This window comes from Primulina eburnea, chromosome 5, assembly GCF_022965805.1.
Source record: "Primulina eburnea isolate SZY01 chromosome 5, ASM2296580v1, whole genome shotgun sequence".
NCBI lineage: Eukaryota > Viridiplantae > Streptophyta > Magnoliopsida > Lamiales > Gesneriaceae > Primulina > Primulina eburnea.
In genome coordinates this window covers 1955868-1975333 of record NC_133105.1, presented here as the reverse complement: position 1 = coordinate 1975333, position 19466 = coordinate 1955868, and the positions used below count along the sequence as shown (strand labels likewise).

The following is a 19466-nucleotide window of genomic DNA, read 5'->3' as shown; positions in this document are numbered from 1 at the left end:
AATATTTTCATGAAATAAAATCGATTTATAAAAAAAAAGTGTAGCTTTTAGAATATATTTTTTCAAAAAAAATTATAATGTTTTTAATTTACATTTTATAAATGTAATATAAAAAAATAAATTTGTTTTATATGACCTTATCATTGATTGGTTTCGTATCTTTATCATAAAAAATCTCAGTATAGGATTATTGTTTTCATTTTAATCTAAATTAACTATATTATAACCATATTATATGGTATGATATTCGGAGATAAATAAAGAAAACATTTTAGAATATTATAAAATCCCATTTTCCCAGATAACTGGGAGTAGTTGCGGCGTTTTGGCTTTCTTTCGGATAGGAGAATCTGTCAATGCATGCATTGCTTGCATTTGGAGACAAATTACGCTATATACTATCGGATGAGACGTCGGAATGATATATGCATGGAACTCGAGAGAACATCCAATGGATTTTCATTTAACTGAATTGGTACGAGACAACGAACTCCGACCAAAAAATATGATCATGTGTTATAAATGACAACACCTGATTCGTAAGAGGTGCTTTTGAATGGGTAGTTACTGAAGTTGCTCGTAATTATCTGGCATTTTCGAGAAGCTCTGCTCTCCGATCATCCCATCTGTCTCTTTTATCATGTTTTGAGACATTATGATATATACGATAATAATGGTGGTGACGACCGGCTAGCCCATTTTCCGATGATGGTGACCTTGTCCTCGGCTTCTCTTCGTATACTGTGACTAAGAGAGCTTTCTCCCGACAGTGGACGATACTCTAAGAAAATCGATCCGATGAGCAAATTCACACAAGGTTTAGTTTGGATGAAATGGAAGTTTACAATTTTTAGGATTGATTGATTGTCACTTCTAAGCTTCATAAATGAGCATGAATCCATCAAACAACATGATGAAAACTCTAAAACTCACCATTTGGCAGTGGAGATTTGGGATGGTATGGACAAGAGGAGCAATTTAGTTTATGAGTTCTGTCAACTTGTGCAGGCCCTTGATTTTTCAGGTAAAACAAGACATGATTCATCGTACTTATCGAAATGTATTTGTCTGATAGCTGAGGCCGTGCGTTGATATCATGAAAATTATTAATATTACTTTTTGAAGTTTTTACACACGAATTTGTTCAAGGACACCAAGTAACAATATAAAAAATATCATAGGACCTAATATAATTTTGGCAGATCAACGGCTGGGGGCAGGGCAGAAGAGCTGCCCTAACCGGATTTACCAACTTTTGTGAAATTAATTTATAAATCATAGTTATAATTACATTTCAAAATACGGGTTAATCACAACCAGAAACATTGAGAAGGATACGACACAAAACAGCCATAGGCAGAAGGTGTGAAACAAATTACGCACACATTTATGTTTGTGCTACTTGAAAAACCTCGTATATGTAACATTAACCAAAAAAGGTATAGAAACGAATGCAAGTTTCCAAATCAGTTAAGTCGCATTTTAGAGAGCTTATTTCTAGGAAACACAGAACGAAACTACTGTCATCCTCACAGTCGGTTTCTCCTCACAAAATCAGTTTCTCCTCTTCTTCTTCTTCTCTTCCTTCTCGGATGCATTCTTCAACTGCAATGTGATCAATTAGGGATATAAATTAGCAAAACTCGAATTAAGCTTTGAAAACAGCTCGAGCTCAACCTTAAGTTCATCTGAAGCTTTTGAGCTTCGTTTGAATGAGGTTAACTTGATCATTATTGTTGAAATTCTTCAAATTTTAGTTCGGTTAATATTACTGCTCATTGTAGCATGAAAGAAAAACTGCATAAATTTATTAATATACGATGAAAATAAATAATCATCTGTTTTTATTTTGGACTACTATAATGTAAAGTATCATATAATTTCAACAAACTAAATAAATTTTAAGCTAAAGCCAAGTAAAATTCAACCTTGCAAGTCGAATGTGCTCCAATGAAAAAGTCCTTACCATGATGATAAGAATACGCACAAAGACAGCAACAAAATCAGTGAAAAGGGTCAGAGTGTGCTTCACGTAATCGAGATCCCCAAAGTGTGCCTTCTCGATAATATCCTGAGTGTCAACTACTATGTAACCTACGAACACCAAGAGCCCGAAATACAACTGCAAGAGGAAAACGAAGTGGTATAAGTTATATGCTATCACCAGTCATGAATGGAGAAGACAGGAACTCTCAGGTCAATAAATTTTTCTCAAGTTTAAAGTTTGAAACATACCAGACGGACATAGGTAAAAATTAAGAGAAGTAAAAAATAAATCATATACCTCAAATTTGAAAAGGGCCATAGAACCACCAAATATTGACGATGCAAAGTGCAACCAGAATAGGATGGACAGACCAGAGGAAAGAAGGCCACCAAGGTACAAGTATTCCCTGCGCCTGGCTACCATGGCAGCTGCTGAGAAACAACCGAAGGCCACAGCACAACCAACGAAAGCACTAACAATAATGCTGGAGCACAAAAAAACTTGTGATATGAGATTCATAATTTAACATAGGAGGGTGGGCTTAGCCGAATAAGAAAACCAGATGTCTATTATCAGCTATTATCAGGAAAAAAGTAAGATCTCATGTGCGTCCAAATAAAAAAAGGCACCAAATAAAGTCAAAACCATATGGACCCGGAATATAACATATACCTTGGGTCAAAGTCAATTGCCAATTCGATCAACGGACCAACTGAGGCCCCTTCAAAGAGTGCTGCGGCCATTAGAAGAGACATCCGCTTTTTCTGTTTATTATAATGAAAGATGATAAAAATTTGAGAACGTGCATGGATATCAGTTTTACTAAAAACTAAATTTAAAATTTCCAAAAATTTAATAAGTTTAATGCCAAGATTTTGAAAAACTTCTGACACGAAAGCATATACCAAAGATTCCAAATAAACCCCAAAATTCAAAGTATTAATTCATCTGCTTCGTATGCTTTCAGAAATTTTCATAAGTAAAACATAAAACTGCTTTCGGCGTAAAGTCAACCAAAAATAGTAAATACCCATCCATTAACTTTTATAGATGTAAACAACTGACAAAAAAGATAAATACCTCTTCATACTGAGGCACAGAGAGTAGCCAAATTATGCTACCCGTGCATCCAAGAGTTGTAAGAAACCCACCAAGGTTAAAAAGAATGTGAAGATAAGCTCCAACCGCAGACGCTACCAGGGCGCAGCATAGTGAGAGGTACACCTGAGATCAGACAGCATTTTCTCTTCAAATATTTGTGGATAAAAGGCCAACAAACGGAAGGAATGATTAAAGGATTCGGAAGAATTCTAAATTATATTTTTCAACACATAAATATACAAGAAACCTTATTGTTAGAATTAGTCAGAAATATTATCATCCCGAAAATCAAATCAACGGAGGAAAATCAAAATAAAATCTTTAGCATCAGTTTAATTCAATACCAACAACCAGAAAAAATTGACGACGTAACCCTAGTTAAATGGATAATCTTTGATTCTCAACGTATGACCTCGATTCCAATCGTCACTCAGATAAAGACATAAAAAAAACTTATTAATTCTCGAAGAAACCATCGACAAATTCGCAGGAAAAAAGGAACCTGTTTGAGATGATTTTGGACGACGGGAGAAATCTGGCGGAAATTCTTAAGAGAATCGTAACTCCACCGATTGCGCGACGAAGATTGCGAATCGAAGAAGGATGCGAACGAATCCATTAGCCTCTCTAGCAAAGGGGAAATTCAATGAAAAGGGAGTGGGAAATGAAAGTATTTAAAAAAAAAGATTCATAAGTCAATTTACTTAAATATTTTTGTGTTTTAAGCTTATATATAATCTGATAATATTAATGATTATTTCGATTTATTATTTATTTTTGTTCGTCGATTGACTGATTGAAGAAGAAAATTTCGACCATATTTTGATCGACCATTGCTTTGGTCTACCAAAAAAATAAACATCGATGGTCGACCATTGCTTTGATCGACCAAGCTTTGGTCTTCAAAGACATAACACTGGTTGATGACCAACATGGTAGACCAAAGCTTTTGGTCTTCCTGAAATGTCGATCAAAGCTGGTCAAATCAAGTTGTCGATCATTTGGTGATCTGATGGTCATTTTTATTATGTTGGTATGATTACATATTAGACATTTTATTTTTGATAATTCGATTTGTATTGATTTTATTTTGGACATGATTGATCTTTTGTTTCGATTATATTTAGTGAAATTCAGTTTTGGTTTGGGTCGACCATGGTGATTTCTGCGGTTGACATTGTGGATCAATATTGATATTGGGTCGACCATGTTGATCTCTCGGTCGACCCATGTTGATTTTGGGTCGATCAAGGTTGCTTTTGGGTCGACCTTTTTTCTAACACATGAATCCATGATTAAAAGAAAAATATGACCGATAATTATTTAATTTTGACGGATAATTATACATTTTTGACCAATGTTGCATGTTTTTAACATATGAATCACATAATTTCACAAGTATGTTCTATAATGTTACATATTATGACATATGAGTCATAATTTCACAACTATGTTACATATGTTTTGACATATGAGCCACAATTTCACAAATATATTCTATTTTTAACATATGAATCACAATTTCACAACTATGTTACATGTTTTAACATATGAATCAGAATTTCACAACTATGTTACATGTTTTAACATATTAATCATAATTTCAAAATTATGTTATATGTTTTAACATATGAATCACAATTTCACAACTATGTTCCATGTTTTCACATATGAATCACAATTTCACAACCATGTTACATGTTTTAACATATGAATCAGTGTTTTAACATATGAATCAGAATTTCACAACTATGTTACATGTTTTAACATATGAATCATAATTTCACAATTTTCAAAATTATGTTATATGTTTTAACATATGAATCACAATTTCACAACTATGTTCCATGTTTTCACATATGAATCACAATTTCTCAATATGTTTTAACATATGAATCACAATTTCATAACTTTGTTGCATGTTTTAACATATGAATCACAATTTCACAATTATGTTACATGTTTGAATATATAAATCACAATTACATAATCACAAGTATAGTATGTTCTATAATGTAATATGTTTTAGCTTATTATGTTACATGACATATAAATCTCAATTTCACAACTATGTTACTATTTTAACATATGAATCACAATTTCAATTGAATTACATATTTTAACATAAAAAACACAATTATATGTTATCACAATTTCAATTGAATTACATGTTTTAACATAAAAATCACAATTACATGTTTTAACATATGGATCATAATTTCACAACTATTATGCATATTTTAACACATGAATCAAAATTTCATTACATAATATTACATGATTTAACATATGAAACACATATTTAACTTGGGTCGACAAAGTAGCATTTATGTATACCAAGAAGAAATTCTTCTTGGTAGACCAAAGGACCACCATTTGGTCGACCAAGAAGAAGTTTCCTCTTGGTCGACCAAGGTGTTGGTCGCCAAGAAAATTCTTCTTGGTCGACTAATTTTTCTGGGTGGAAAGATAGATGGCTCGTAAATTTTAATCGGAGAATATGTGTGTCGACCGAGAAGAAAGAGAAGAAGACAATTAATTGATTAATTTAAAAATATAATTACGGCTAATATAATAATCAGGAGTCAACTCCTTGTTTCTTAAAAAAAAATCAGAGTCCTCATTTTTTAAATAAATTCTTTCTCACTCCTAGCAAAGCAAACGACTTTCAAATGTCTTTTCTTTCTCCAAGTAATAGGGGTCAATTAAAAAAATGGGATTGAAACATAAAAGATTTAAAAAACAAAGACTCTGACTTTTTTTTTAAAAAAAGGAGCTGACTCTTGATTATTACATTAACTCTAATTAAAACCTTTAACATAACTAATTCTCTTTTTCTTTTTTTTCTCGGTCGACACAGAATCTATTTAGAGAAAAAGTAATAGTTCATCCAAAAAATTGCTCGACCAAAATTAAGATAATTTTTTTGGTCGACCAAAATTTTGTTGGTAGACCAAGAAAAATTTTGGTCCACCAAGAAATTTTCTTGGAATTTCTTGGTCGACCAAACCATCTTCTTGGTCAACCAACATAATTTTGGTCGACCAAGAAGAAAGTTGAATGTTTTTTTTTATTATTAATTTTTGTCTTTTATAAGTATCTTATTTTCTTAATTTTTATTGAATTTTGTAGGATATATCTTTGGGTCGACCCAAAAGCAAAGCAACAAGGGTCGACCCAAAACAACAAGGTCTACTTTGTGTCGATTCAGCTAAATATGTGATTCATATGTTAAAACATGCAATATTATATAACATAATTGTAAATTGTGATTCATATGTTAAAAACATGTACATAATTGTGAAATTGTGATTCATATATTAAAACATGTAACATCGTTGTGAAATTGTGATTCATATGTTAAAACAACATGTAACATAATTGGTTGTGAAATTATGATTCATATGTTAAAACATGTAACATAGTTGTGAAATTGTGATTCATATGTTAAAACAACATGTAACATAGTTGGTTGTGAAATTGTGATTCATATGTTAAAACATGTAACATAGTTGTGAAATTATGATTCATATGTTAAAATATGTAACATAGTTGTGAAATTGTGATTCATATGTTAAAACAACATGTAACATCATTGGTTGTGAAATTGTGATTCATATGTTAAAACATATAACATAATTGTGAAATTGTGATTCGTATGTTAAAACATATAACATAATTGTGAAATTGTGGCCCATATGTCAAAACACATGTAACATAGTTGTGAAATTGTGGCTCATATGTCATAACATGTAACATAATAATGTAACATTATAGAACATACTTGTGAAATTATGTGATTCATATATTAAAAACATGCAACATTGGTCAAAATTGTGTAATTATCCGTCAAAATTAAGTAATTATCGGTCATATTTGTCAAATATATGGATTCATATGTTAGAAAAAAAATCGATCAAAAAACAACCTTGATCGACCACTTCCAAGCACTTGGAGGTGGTCGATTGGTCTTGGTCGACCACCTCCAAGCAATTCCAAAACCTTGGTCTTTTGGTCTTGGTCGAACAATTCCAAGACCTTGGTCTTGGTCGACCAAGACCAACCAATGGTCGACCATTGGTTGGTCGACCAAGACCAAAACCATTTAAAACCAAAATGGTTTTGGTCTTGGTCGACCAATTGCTTTGTTTGGAAGCGGTCTTGATCGATCAAAATTTTGGTCGATTTTAAGTGTAGATTGATTTTTTTTTTTCAAGTAAATTGACTAATCCCAATAAATCGAAATAAATGTGAAAGATAAATTATCTTGAGAAGAAGTCGACGGAAACGAGATTTAGATTTGAAGTCGACTGAAATGAGAATGAATACAGTGTTAAAGGTTTCAAAATCAAATTTAATAATATATTTATGTTTAAACGTAAGGACATTTATGTAAATTGACTCATGGATCCTTTTTTTAAATAAATCACTTTTGGATCCCTTTTCCCTAAATTTCCCCAAGTAATAGCGATTTGAATGCTTCAGAAAGACCACGCCAACTTATATAGGCTATTGACAAAAACGTATGTGAGAAGCATGAATCGTATTTGTGGCACGAATATCTTATTTGAGTCATCTATGGAAAAGTTTTATTTTTTATGCTAAGAGTATTATTTTTTATTATGAATATGGATAAGGTTGATCCGTCTCAGATTAGGATTCGTGAGACTGTAGGGTATTTGTCATTTCTTATAACCAAAACAATTTGATTGTAATATAAATTTCCAACCATGGATATATTTATTGTTAATAAATTCAATACTATTAATAATTACAAGTCTGAAACAATATAATATTTATCAAAAAGAAGAAGGTGGAGTGTTCCCGCCAATAAATGAATGCCACGTAATGCAATACATAAAGATGCACCTCAGCCAATGAGATGCGAACGTAGTAAAATCTATATGGGCCCTTTAGCCCAAATAGTCAGACGAAGATATCCTTTACATTACAGTAAAACACGCGAGTTCATCAATTACGAGTTCAGTTTTGAACAAAATTTTGATTAAATTGAGCGAATCGAATAAAATTGGAAATTCGATTTTTTTTTTAATTTTGTAAAAATCAGTTAAATATCGGTTAAACTGAATTAACTGATTTATTTTAAAAATAAAATTCAATTTATTTATAGGGCCAATTTTAAAATGGTATAATGTTTGGGCTATCAAGAGTACGCCCAAAAATCTTTTACCCTACGAAGCCCATAAGAAAATAAATAGTTTTATCTCTAATTGCCCTAGCTGGATTCTAAATTCGATTTCAGTTGTCGCGAGAATCGAACGAAATCCACGTTAACAGCTGAGAGAAATCGACGTTTCTTTGATTGCCGATTTTTTTTTCTCCGGTTGCACTTGTTCTTGAAGCTTTGAATCTCGTCCTTGAGGTGTGTTTTACGTGTATTTATAGTTAATTTCCCATATAAGGAGATCTGACGCTTCATGTAATGGAATAGCTTTCTTTGTTTTTGTTTTTTGTTTTTATCACCAACTTGAAAAGCCAATCTGAGTGATATATATATGAAGGTAAAATTTTTTTTTAGCATATCTTGAATTGTTCCGTTTGAAAATAATGAAAATTGTTCGTTCCTTTGTTTCTTCATCCCACTTTTGCGCATTCTATGTTTTACGGGAACGAATTAGGTGCATTTAGTGAAGATATGTGGAAATTCTCGATTCGTTATCCCTCGTTTAATATTATGTAGACATTGTGTATGAATTTTTACGTCTGATTCTTTAATCGATCTTTTGCTCCCCTTAAAAATTTGGTTAATTTTGTTACAGACTGAAATAACCGAATTTTATTCTGTTCCATTTGTTCGGTTTTGCCGAACAAAATTTGGTTAATTCTGTTTTTTATTCGACTTCTAGAATCTCATTGTGTATCTCTCTATTTCACAGTCCAGTTTGTGGTTTTGGGGTTTGGGTTATGAGTTGTTTTCTAGGATTTTTGTGGGATTCTGTCTTTCAACTCTTTTTTATTATTACTTGTTTTGTTTGTGCGTTCCAAATTCGCCCTGGCTAGTGTGTGTGTTAGGCTAAGGTCAAATCAAGCTTAGTTAATGAAACAATAGTATAAAACCCATTGAGTTGGGGTTTTGGTCATTATATAACTTTTTACGAAAGTGTTCAAGCAAGATTATGGTATATTCATGCAACGGGGTTTCCGTGTTCCTCCAGTATATTTGATTTACGCATGTATATCTGTACATCTAAGCTGGACCTCTGATTTATATGTTATAATATATTCTAATTGCTTGATACTTAATAATTCAGAAGTCTCTATCGTTGACATCTTATATTGATACTTGCATTCTCAAATGTTTTTCCCTCTATTTCTACTTTCTATTATCTGACATTAATTCACCCAAGGTAATTGATTGGAATGATTATTCATCCATCCACTTGTTTGGTCCGCTTTTTACAGGGCACTGTTCTGACCTGTTTTAAGATGGATGAGTATCAGGAAATGGAACGGTTTAGTATGGATAATGACTACGACGATGGTCAGTGGATTGGTGGCGAATTTATCGGGAAGCGCAAACAAAAACGAGCTCAGACAAAAGATGATATCCTTTATGGTGTATTTGCTTCTGGTGATAGTGATTCTGATTATGAGGTGTCTGGTTCAAAGAAACATAGGAAATCCAAGACGACTGATTATACGAGGCCTGTCAATTTTGTCTCGACTGGCTCTGTTTTGCCTAATCAGGAGATTGATCTAGATTCCAAGGAAGATAAGCAAGCAGCTGAGGAAGATAATACCCGACCTATGGGTTTGGGTCTTGGATTTGGTTCATCCTCTTCCAAAAATGCCAACAATGTTGCTGGACATATTGAAGCTGACAAGGATGAAGACGATGATTTTTTGCCTGCTGGATTTGGAAAGAGGATAAAGGAAGGTGCGAAGCTGCGACAAGAAAGGGAAAAGGAAAAGGCCGTGTTGGCTAAGAAATCTTCTCAGGCCATGAGAAGAGAATCGGAGCCATCTGATGTTGGTTCCTTTGAAAAGCATACCAAGGGCATCGGGATGAAGTTGCTGGAGAAGATGGGTTACAAAGGAGGCGGTCTTGGTAAAAACGAGCAGGGAATTTTATCCCCCATCGAGGCCAAGCTGCGGCCTAAGAATATGGGAATGGGTTTTAATGACTATAATGAAGCTAGTCGTTCAGTGTTACCACAATTGGATGAAAAACCACTGGCTCAATTAAGTCAAGCTTCAGAGGGTCGCCCGAAAGAGAAGCTTTGGTCGAAGAGAGCTCCACAGAAAAAGAAAGTTTATATAACTGCCGAAGAATTGCTGGCCAAGAAGCAAGAGCAGGGTCTTGAAGTTTTTCAGAAGGTTTTTGACATGAGAGGACCCCAGGTTCGAGTTTTGACCAACTTAGAGAACATAAATGAGGAAGAAAGAGCCAGGGAAAACAATGTTCCAATGCCTGAACTCCAGCACAATATCAGATTGATAGTTGATTTGGCCGAGCTAGATGTACAAAAGTTGGATAGGGATCTGCGGAATGAGAGGGAGACCGTGGTTGCTTTGCAGAAAGAAAAGGAGAAACTTCAGGAAGAGGCATATCGCCAAAGGAAGCAACTCGATAACATGGAAGAGATAGTTGGTGTACTGGACCGAATAAGTGACCAGAGCTCAAATGGATTGCTGACGCTAAAATCACTTGCTACATCATTTATGGACTTGCAGACTAGATTTTCTGATGATTACACATTGTGCAATTTATCGTGCATTGCATGCTCATACGCCCTTCCTTTGTTTATTAGAATATTTCAGGGATGGGATCCACTTCAAAATCCAAGACATGAAGTGGAGGTGGTATCCACGTGGAAGAAATTGCTTCAAGGGAAAGATTCATTGAGTATCTCTGATGCCACATCTCCGTATAATCAATTGCTGATGGAAGTTGTGTTTCCTGCTGTGCGAATATCTGGGACTAATACTTGGCAGGCACGAGATCCGGAACCCATGCTTCGGTTTTTGGAGTCTTGGGAAGAGCTTTTACCTCCTCATATTCTAGGCATCATACTTGATAGCATAGTCATACCGAAATTATCTGCTGCAGTAGACTCATGGGATCCACGCAGAGAAACCATCCCAATTCATTCTTGGATACATCCATGGCTGCCTTTATTGGGACAGAAGTTGGAAAATTGTTATCATACAATACGTAATAGGTTGGCGAGTGTCCTTCATGCTTGGCACCCTAGTGATATGTCTGCTTATTACATATTGTCTCCTTGGCAAACCGTGTTTGATCCTGCTAGTTGGGAGCAACTGATGGTTCGTTACATCATTCCAAAATTATTGGTAATCATGCATGAGTTGCAAATAAATCCTGCCAATCAGAAACTCGATGAATTCTATTGGGTACGAACATGGACTGCTGCTATTCCTATCCATCACATGCTACAACTGATGGATATCTTCTTCAATAAATGGCAAGAAGTTTTGTATCATTGGTTACGCTCAAGTCCAAACTTTGAGGAAGTAACCAAATGGTATCTTGGCTGGAAAGAACTTCTTCCACCCGAACTCCAAGCAAATGAGCATATTCGATTTAGGCTTAATATTGGTCTGGACATGATGAACCAGGCTGTTGAAGGCATGGAGGTGGTGCAGCCTGGCCTTAAAGAGAACTTAAGTTATCTCAGGGTGCTTGAACAAAGACAATTCGAGACACAGAAAAAAGCATCGGTACAAGCTCAACAGCATACCTCTACTGGCCTGGGCAATGGTATTCAAGCAGATGGTATGGGTGGTGGGGTTGAGATGAATTTGAGGGAAGTTATTGAAATTCATGCTCAACAGAATGGTCTCTTGTTTAAACCTAAACCTGGAAGAACCCAGGATGGACACCAGATATACGGCTTTGGTAACATAAGCATAATAGTAGATTCCCTTAACCAAAAAGTATTTGCACAAAACGAGGATATGTGGTCTTTGGTATCCCTTGAACAGCTGTTGGAGTTGCACAATCGTTCTACTTTGAAGCGACGTTGAGTTTCTGAGTTTCTCACCGTAATCTTATCAATGAAATGCAGTTAAGGTGCTCAATAACTTGGGATTCATAACCTCTAAGGTTGGAATCACATTTATTATGCGTGGAATGAATATGATTGCTGTCATTATCTTGATATATTTTTTTGTATGTGATAGAAGCCTATGTTTGCATACCACTCGCACTAGTGAACTGTCTGGAATTTTCTTTCAAGAATGGAACAGCGCCATTTATACGGCCACATTTGACCCACTTGTCGAGTATTGTATAAATTTTCTTATGATGTGAAAAATGATGATGTGCTATGGTTGTAACTTGTTGTTTTCTGAATGATTATCCATATAGAAATTAAAGTGTGTATTCATGTGTCAATATTTAGTTTTACTAGTAATTTATTATGGCGTTTATTTATTTCAAGTTGCATTTTCGTGTATGTCTCCGTCATTGATAAAAATTACACAAGCATTTGATTGTCATGAGATTAGGGTAAACTTCTTGCGATGGTTACAATAAATTTTTGTACGAAGTATAAATATATTGGAATAATTTTTCATCATCAAATGTTATATTTGAGTTATTTTAAGAGTGTCACATCGAATCGTAGTATAAATAGTATATATAGGGTTGTACTACACTATTGGCTATTTTGAGGCTTTGCTGCTGCTATCAATCATGGGGAAGCTGAGCTTCTTATTTCGCCTATATTTACTTCATGTTTTATGTTTCTGTTCTAAAAAGTCCTTATTTATTTGTTTTCAGTCACTGTGTCCTCGCTTTGTTGGTGGACCCACTGCTGCTGCGCTTAATGCAGGAATCCATCAGGTTGTTTGAATTGAGCTTGGTGTTTTAACTTCTTTTTGTATGTTCTCATTCGGTTGCTGAACTCTACTTTAATTCAAGAAATTACTAGATAGATAGCCTTGCTCAAGATCTTTGTTAGTATTTGCTCAAATTCCCGTGGTTGGACAGTTTTTTATTCTGAGCCTTTAGAAACTGTTCTCTTTGCGGATGCCAGATAGTTCCTTCCTAATAACAGTGTTACATGTGGTGTTTCTGAGTAAATTTCAACGACTGGAATTTAATTAACATTTGAAGCTTCGTTACTTGTATTGCATTTACGTGCAATTGATCCTTTTAGGAAACTCTATTACCAGATGTTTTTTTCTTTTCTGAAAGTGTTCTGATAGTTTACATGTATACCCGAACATCAAAATATCAGTTCAGTTTTGCAATCCGCACCAACAGCTTCTACGTTTTGCACTTTTCTAGAAACAAACAAGAACCCACGGCTAATTGTTCTGCAATGACAGGAAAACATTCCCTTTATTGTGGATCGATTTTTCAGTGGAGAGGATATTTTGGCTTTTTGTTGCTCCAGTGCCACTAAAGAACATGTGCTTGCTTCCAGATATAGATGACGACTGTTACAAATGGAAGCCACAAATATGCTGGAATATCTGCTGAGGTAACGTCTATTAGTAAAATGATGGCGTATTTATTTGGTTACTTTTTTTGATTGGTGTATTTGTATGATAAGATCTCTTAATTTAGATGCACGAAATGACAAAACATTGTTGTTTAGATATTTATCTGGTTCGCTTGTTCTGTTTGTTTTTTGTTTGCGTATGCATGCAAAAGTTCATCCTTTTCCGCATGGGAACACATGTAACTATAAGTTTGAAGCACACGTTTAATGCTGATGTATCAGGCTTTATTCGCCCACTTCTAGTTTCAAATTTGATAATATAATTGTGATATTTCTTGAATTCAATTTGCATATCATATTAGAACTTGTGGTTATGCCAAGCAAAAAGGTTGTTTCATGTTGCATTTTCATTAAAAAGCAATTGTGTATTTCTGCTCGTAAATTGAATCAGGTTAACTGAATTGGAATAAAATCAGTGATCAGTTTTCTCCCATTGGATTGATGGCGGTCGGCGGAACTTGTTGAACAGATCAATGTTGAAACTTGATCTCACTAGCTTAATATTGGCTGGATGATCTGCGATTCTCTTTCAATCGTTTATCATTTTCTATACGGGATTACTTCTGTGTAAACAGAGAAATAGCGAAATCTACTTGCTACCATCTCTGTAAGAACCAAAACAAGAATCTGGAGGAACTGATTATTTACCTGGATAATCTTTCAGAAGCCGTTGATGCAGCATTTTGATGGAGTTGTAAATACAATATTTCATATTTATGAAAGCTTAGATATGCTTAAAAAAATATTGTAGGGTATATTATAATTGTGCCTTTGCCTTTGCCCTTGCCCGTGTATACATTGATATATACGGGTCTGTCAAAAAGATTATTGAGAAATGGACTCAAAATGAGTGTTTTTGTTGTTAATTTATGGTGTTCAACTAAAACTCTGGAGTTCAGAATGTGGTCGAGTGTCAATATGGGCGGATGCACCACCCCTCGCGGAGCCAAAATGTATCCAGATCAGATCAAGCTTGCGAAGGCAAGATTTCTTTATTTGCAATTTCCCAGGGCATTGTGAATCTTGAATGAAGATTGTTGCTGCAATGTGACTTGGTTTTTTAGATTTAAATGCACAACACTCAAAACTCTCTTGCACTATCTATGTATTACAACTTGTTCGGGGGGTTTTGTCAGGATAAAAATAAAATTCGATGGTCAAAATCAATTTCAGTTTAATCCAATTACTTCACTAACCCATGTGTGTAAAATGATGATCAACGATTAATTATGGTTGGTGTCCAATATTACTATTTTTAGCTTAAATGCCCCGATCGCGGTATTAGCATATTGAAAACTGAAAAAGAATCCAATTACTAATATTCATTCCAAACTCCCATATTATAATGAGAAATATAATATTCAAAAGTAATTTTAACAAATTATTTATTGACATAATATATAATTACCCCGATAACATTTTAAATTTTTCGTACTAAACCAAACGAAAAATATATTTTATTTTCCAAAAATATATTTTCCCAATATCAATTCCAGAAACTCTCAAAGGCCCACATAAAACGAAACAATCAAGCCCAATAATAATATGTAATTAATCATTTTCCAAGAAAAAAATAAAAAGCCGAAAGGATGAAGTTTCAGTAACTTTACTACACTCACTGATACTGATTGATTGAGAGAGGGAGAAAGCGTTTTTCGTTATCGCTGAAATGGCGGTGAGAAGTGGTGTTTTGAAGGCAGTTGTCGGAATCGTGGCATTGTGTTTAGCAGCGTACATTGTTGGCCCACCTCTGTACTGGCATTTAGTGGAAGGCCTTGCCGCATTCAGCAGATCGTCTTCCTCCTCCTGTCCTTCCTGCAACTGTGACTGTGTTGATTCTCTGCAGCTGCTCTCCGTTCCCGAAGGTAGTTGCTTTCATTTTGATTTGTTGCACAGCATATGACTTTCTTTCTCAGTTTCGACTGATTTTTTGGGATATATGCATTTTTTGTTATGTTTTATTCCAGAAATTAATGGGAAGAATAATTTTTTTATGTGGTGGTTTAATTGTATATTTTTGAAAAAAGACTTGTTGTTTGGACTAAATAATGCCGAAACTGGAGAGAAGAGGAAGCAGAGAGATTTATGAGCCTAATTCAGTGTTGGAGCTTGATCCGAGTCTCTCAAACTCGAGCTCATTTTGAATAGAATTCGAATCCACTGAACGGCTGGTGGGGAAAGCGAGATCGATAAACCTCAAGATAAAGTTATGGACGAAATCTCCGTTCCCGGAAATAAATCAGGCATAAAACATCTTGAGGCTCTGGTGCTGGATCTGAGTTCAAGCGACGAATTTGAGTTCTTGAACTTCAAGTCTTATAACGGATGGCTATTGGTGAACTATCCAAAACCGTCCTTCCCAAGAAAGAAAGTTTACATTTCCCCTTTTTGTTTATGATTCTGAGAGTTCTAAGATCTTTGGGACCACCTCAATCATGGAAATATTCCTCCATTTTTAGGCAACAAAGGGGAAAGATTGAGAAAGAGTTTCTCGATTTGAAATGGTTTTCGAATGAAAGAAAGTGAAAGGGAATGTAGACATTGAATATCAAGATTTTTTGGTCAATCAATGTCAAACTAACACGGGCCAAAATACGTTAATCAGACAATTTTGTATGGTATTTTTTTATTATACTCTAATATTCATTATCTAATATAGTATAATCTAAATTCTAATATTGCCCTTCAAACTTAAGTAGCCAAGGAGTTTGCTAACTTGAGTTTCTAAATAGAGTCACGAGACTGCCCTTGCCTGGAGAATGGGCTTTGATAAGGATGGCAGCTGGCTGATCAATAGAAATCACTAAAATGAGATGAAGAGTTTCACTGCCAAGATGATAGCAGACAAAAGCGACAATCAATTTCAATGTATGTTATGCATTATTGAAAATCGTCGCAATGCGCAATTTGAATTGCACTATGATTAGATAAACTCTAAGGTAGAGAGCAATGTGAATCAGATCACCTGCTAAGTCAGCATCAAAATAAGCATTTGATATGAGTTAAAATTGAGAAGAGAAAAGAAGACCATGGAACAAGGTATGTAGCTAGTTGCCATGTGGTAATACGAACTGCGAGGAGTAGCCATGAATTGAGTAGCAATATGAATGAAATGCTATATCTGGTCAAGTCAAGATTAGAAAGGTGAAACTTCCAACTGATGGCCTATACAAAGTAGACTCATCTGAAATTGTCCCCTCCAAAGGTGAAAGTTTGATATTGGCGAAAAATGGAGTTGTTGATTGTTTATATCTGTCAAGCCAACATGAGGCGAAAGATCCTTGTCATACTTGGCTTAAAACTAATAATAGCCTGATTTGTCGAAGGAGACTTCCAACCTGATGAAAGAACTCAAATGACCTAGATCCTTCATCCAAAGTGTCTCTCGTGATGGTCATATCATCTACATATAATAGCAAAAGAGGATATCACCAATAAGTTATAAGGATATTGTTAGCTAGAATAGACTGTACCATAGCCGATCCTAAGTCTACTAAATCATTAACATTTGTTGAGCGAGAGTGTACGATCTAGCATTTGTTGTTTTACCAAAAGTTAGAGCTAGTGGTAATGACGCAACTCGAATTTTTTAAACTGGAGAAGCACTAGTATCACGTTTCGATTGTTCTACCAACAGATACAATTATTGCACCCAACAATATTCCTCTCAATAATTGCAATCATTGCAATAAATGAGAATCATACTCGTGGCCTTGGCTCTGATACTAATTGTAGGACAGAACGCTTACTGCTTTACTAAAAGCTATAGCTGATGGTAATGGTGTAACTCAAATCTTTTAAATTGTACAGCAACACAAGAACCACGCTCAGATTGCTCTACAAGTAGAGATAATTATTACACCCAACAAAGAGCGATCAGTTATTGATTATTGAAAGTGAGTTAAGTTGTTTTTAGAAACTCGGGCTTATCTTTTTGAAGGATTCGCAACTTTCCACTGTCCTTGGCAATTAAGATTCTCATATTTACAGAAAAGAATTTTTTTATTGTGGCTTCATTACCAAATGTTAGATATTCTGCTAAATAATCATTGTGTTGGAGTTAGATTTTGGTCGACAATACTTCGAAGGCCCTGTGGATAATTTGGGTTGCCAAGCTCTAGATTTTAATATGTGCTAGTTCTTTTTTTGAATGAGTAGTCTAGAGTCTTGAATAGATCGGCATCAATGTTTTGGCTTGTTTACCAATATTTTCTCATGTGCACCGAAGATGCTTCTCTCCCCCGCCTTAATTTGAGTATCACGGTTTAAAGGTAGAGGTCTTGCCAAACCCCTCATCTATCATTAGGTGGTTTTAATTATTCCATAAAATGGTAACGTTTGCTTTAGTTTCTTGAATTTTGGAACTTTTATGGTGAATTTTTATCTTCAACACCTTACTTTATTTTTCACTTTCGAGTCTGACAGATTGTGCAAAGCACGATCCAGAAGTAAGTAACGACACACAGAAGAATTTCGTGGAGCTACTGTCTGAGGAATTGAAGCTGCGGGAAGCGGAAGCTTTAAAAAAGCATCAGCATGCTGATATGGCGCTACTCGAGGCTAAGAAAATGACATCTCAATACCAGAAAGAGGCAGACAAGTGCAATTCTGGAATGGAAACATGTGAAGAGGCCAGAGAAAAGGCTGAAGCAGCTTTATTAGCACAGAAACAGTTGACTGCTAAGTGGGTGCTGAGGGCTAGCCAAAGAGGTTGGAAAGAAGGAATAACAAATCATCGATCCTAGCCTCCTGGTAATTGGCATACTGATGTAAAATACGAACACCTCAATATTTTTCATTAGCTCGGTTGTTTTGTTGAATGCTAGGTGTTGTTTGAAAGAGAACATCATCATGAAATCATCTGAGTTGAAGCAGATGATCAAATTTCAACACAGAGTTAACATTATTGCTGGAATGATATTGACTTGAAGTTGCAACTATGTATGACGATGAGCCTTCTGATGTTTAGTGAATTTGTTAGTCAAAAGTGACCTTGAATAGAGATACTAGGTTTGATATGATTGACCTTCATGTATATAATGTGTGGAACAGATGACTAGTGATTTCTTATGGTCGAAACTGAACCTTCGACCTTCATGTATAAATTTGCCGGTGGATAAATGGTCTACTAGGTAGAATCTCGTGTATGAATTAGTAATCTATTGTTCAATATGATATTTCAATGAGTTCAGCCATGTTAGTTTTTTGGCTCTTTATATCTTTGGCCGTTATTCTTCAATCTGAAAATAGATTTGGTCCCTCCACTTTTTAAATTTGAACAGATATCATCCTCACCCTCAAAACTTCTGTCAAAATTCAGACGACTCTCCCACAGAATGAATATAAGCCTTATCACGTATTAACTATTTACTGAATTTTGATTTATATAATTTGTTTGTTTTCCTTGTATTCATTTTCATACCAACAATATTAACCATGAAGTTGATGTTGATGTCATAAATATTTTTTTTATCAAGGCAAACTTCATTTTATGTACACGATTGTCGAGTTTGATGGCTTTTGGGCCATATTTAATTTTAGCAAATAAATTCGAAATTGCCTGCCAAAATTTATTATTATTAGACACTTAACAAATAATATCTAGGAATAGTTCAATTTAACTACCGTAACACAATTCATGGGCTAAATTCAAAATAAATAATTTGCTTCTTCATTATTATGCCACTAAATAAATATAGGTACCATCGCTTTTCAAATAAATTATCCATAAGCATTATTCACACAAACTCAAAACAATTTGTGATATTGTCTCAAATTTTAAATTCACGATACAAATTTATAATCCAACTCAACTCATTATTTTTATGTCAAATATATTAATTTTTGTATTAGGCAGTAGTAGGCAACTCACATATATTCAACAA

At 34.6% G+C, this 19466-nt stretch overlaps 3 protein-coding genes across 4 annotated transcripts; 2 read left to right on the top strand and 1 right to left on the bottom strand.

Moving 5' to 3' along the window:
• Nucleotides 1–1366: 1366 nt before the first annotated feature.
• On the bottom strand, nucleotides 1367–5789 carry LOC140832178 (bax inhibitor 1-like). The gene is made up of 7 exons (XM_073196046.1): nucleotides 5736–5789; nucleotides 3591–3713; nucleotides 3068–3211; nucleotides 2660–2751; nucleotides 2285–2471; nucleotides 1967–2122; nucleotides 1367–1605 (listed from the first exon to the last, which is right to left on the bottom strand). The coding sequence occupies exons 2-7, from the start codon at nucleotides 3705–3707 to the stop codon at nucleotides 1555–1557; spliced, it is 747 nt and encodes a 248-aa protein (XP_073052147.1). The 5' UTR covers nucleotides 3708–3713; nucleotides 5736–5789; the 3' UTR covers nucleotides 1367–1554.
• Nucleotides 5790–8316: 2527 nt separating this feature from the next.
• Nucleotides 8317–12917, top strand: LOC140832175 (septin and tuftelin-interacting protein 1 homolog 1). The gene is made up of 3 exons (XM_073196041.1): nucleotides 8317–8471; nucleotides 9512–12176; nucleotides 12855–12917. Exon 2 carries the CDS (start codon nucleotides 9536–9538, stop codon nucleotides 12095–12097), a length of 2562 nt encoding a protein of 853 aa, XP_073052142.1. The 5' UTR covers nucleotides 8317–8471; nucleotides 9512–9535; the 3' UTR covers nucleotides 12098–12176; nucleotides 12855–12917.
• Nucleotides 12918–15135: 2218 nt separating this feature from the next.
• Nucleotides 15136–18709, top strand: LOC140832177 (uncharacterized). 2 transcript variants are annotated; one of them, XM_073196044.1, is made up of 3 exons: nucleotides 15136–15446; nucleotides 18007–18333; nucleotides 18408–18709. In XM_073196044.1, exons 1-2 carry the CDS (start codon nucleotides 15251–15253, stop codon nucleotides 18324–18326), a joined length of 516 nt encoding a protein of 171 aa, XP_073052145.1. In that variant the 5' UTR covers nucleotides 15136–15250; the 3' UTR covers nucleotides 18327–18333; nucleotides 18408–18709. The 2 variants fall into 2 exon arrangements, with proteins under 2 accessions (XP_073052145.1, XP_073052144.1); XM_073196043.1 differs by having other exon boundaries at nucleotides 18007–18709.
• The last annotated feature ends 757 nt before the right edge of the window (nucleotides 18710–19466 follow it).

Bases quoted from the DNA above. Each gene is read 5' to 3' on its own strand.
- LOC140832178 (XM_073196046.1), bottom strand. From the start codon at position 3,707: ATGGATTCGTTCGCATCCTTCTTCGATTCGCAATCTTCGTCGCGCAAT. The intron at 3,212-3,590 runs GTTCCTTTTTTC...GTCTGATCTCAG, and splicing joins TCCAAAATCATCTCAAACAG to GTGTACCTCTCACTATGCTG. The intron at 2,123-2,284 runs GTATATGATTTA...TTCCTCTTGCAG, and splicing joins TGGCCCTTTTCAAATTTGAG to TTGTATTTCGGGCTCTTGGT.
- LOC140832175 (XM_073196041.1), top strand. From the start codon at position 9,536: ATGGATGAGTATCAGGAAATGGAACGGTTTAGTATGGATAATGACTAC.
- LOC140832177 (XM_073196044.1), top strand. From the start codon at position 15,251: ATGGCGGTGAGAAGTGGTGTTTTGAAGGCAGTTGTCGGAATCGTGGCA. The intron at 15,447-18,006 runs GTAGTTGCTTTC...CGAGTCTGACAG, and splicing joins GCTGCTCTCCGTTCCCGAAG to ATTGTGCAAAGCACGATCCA.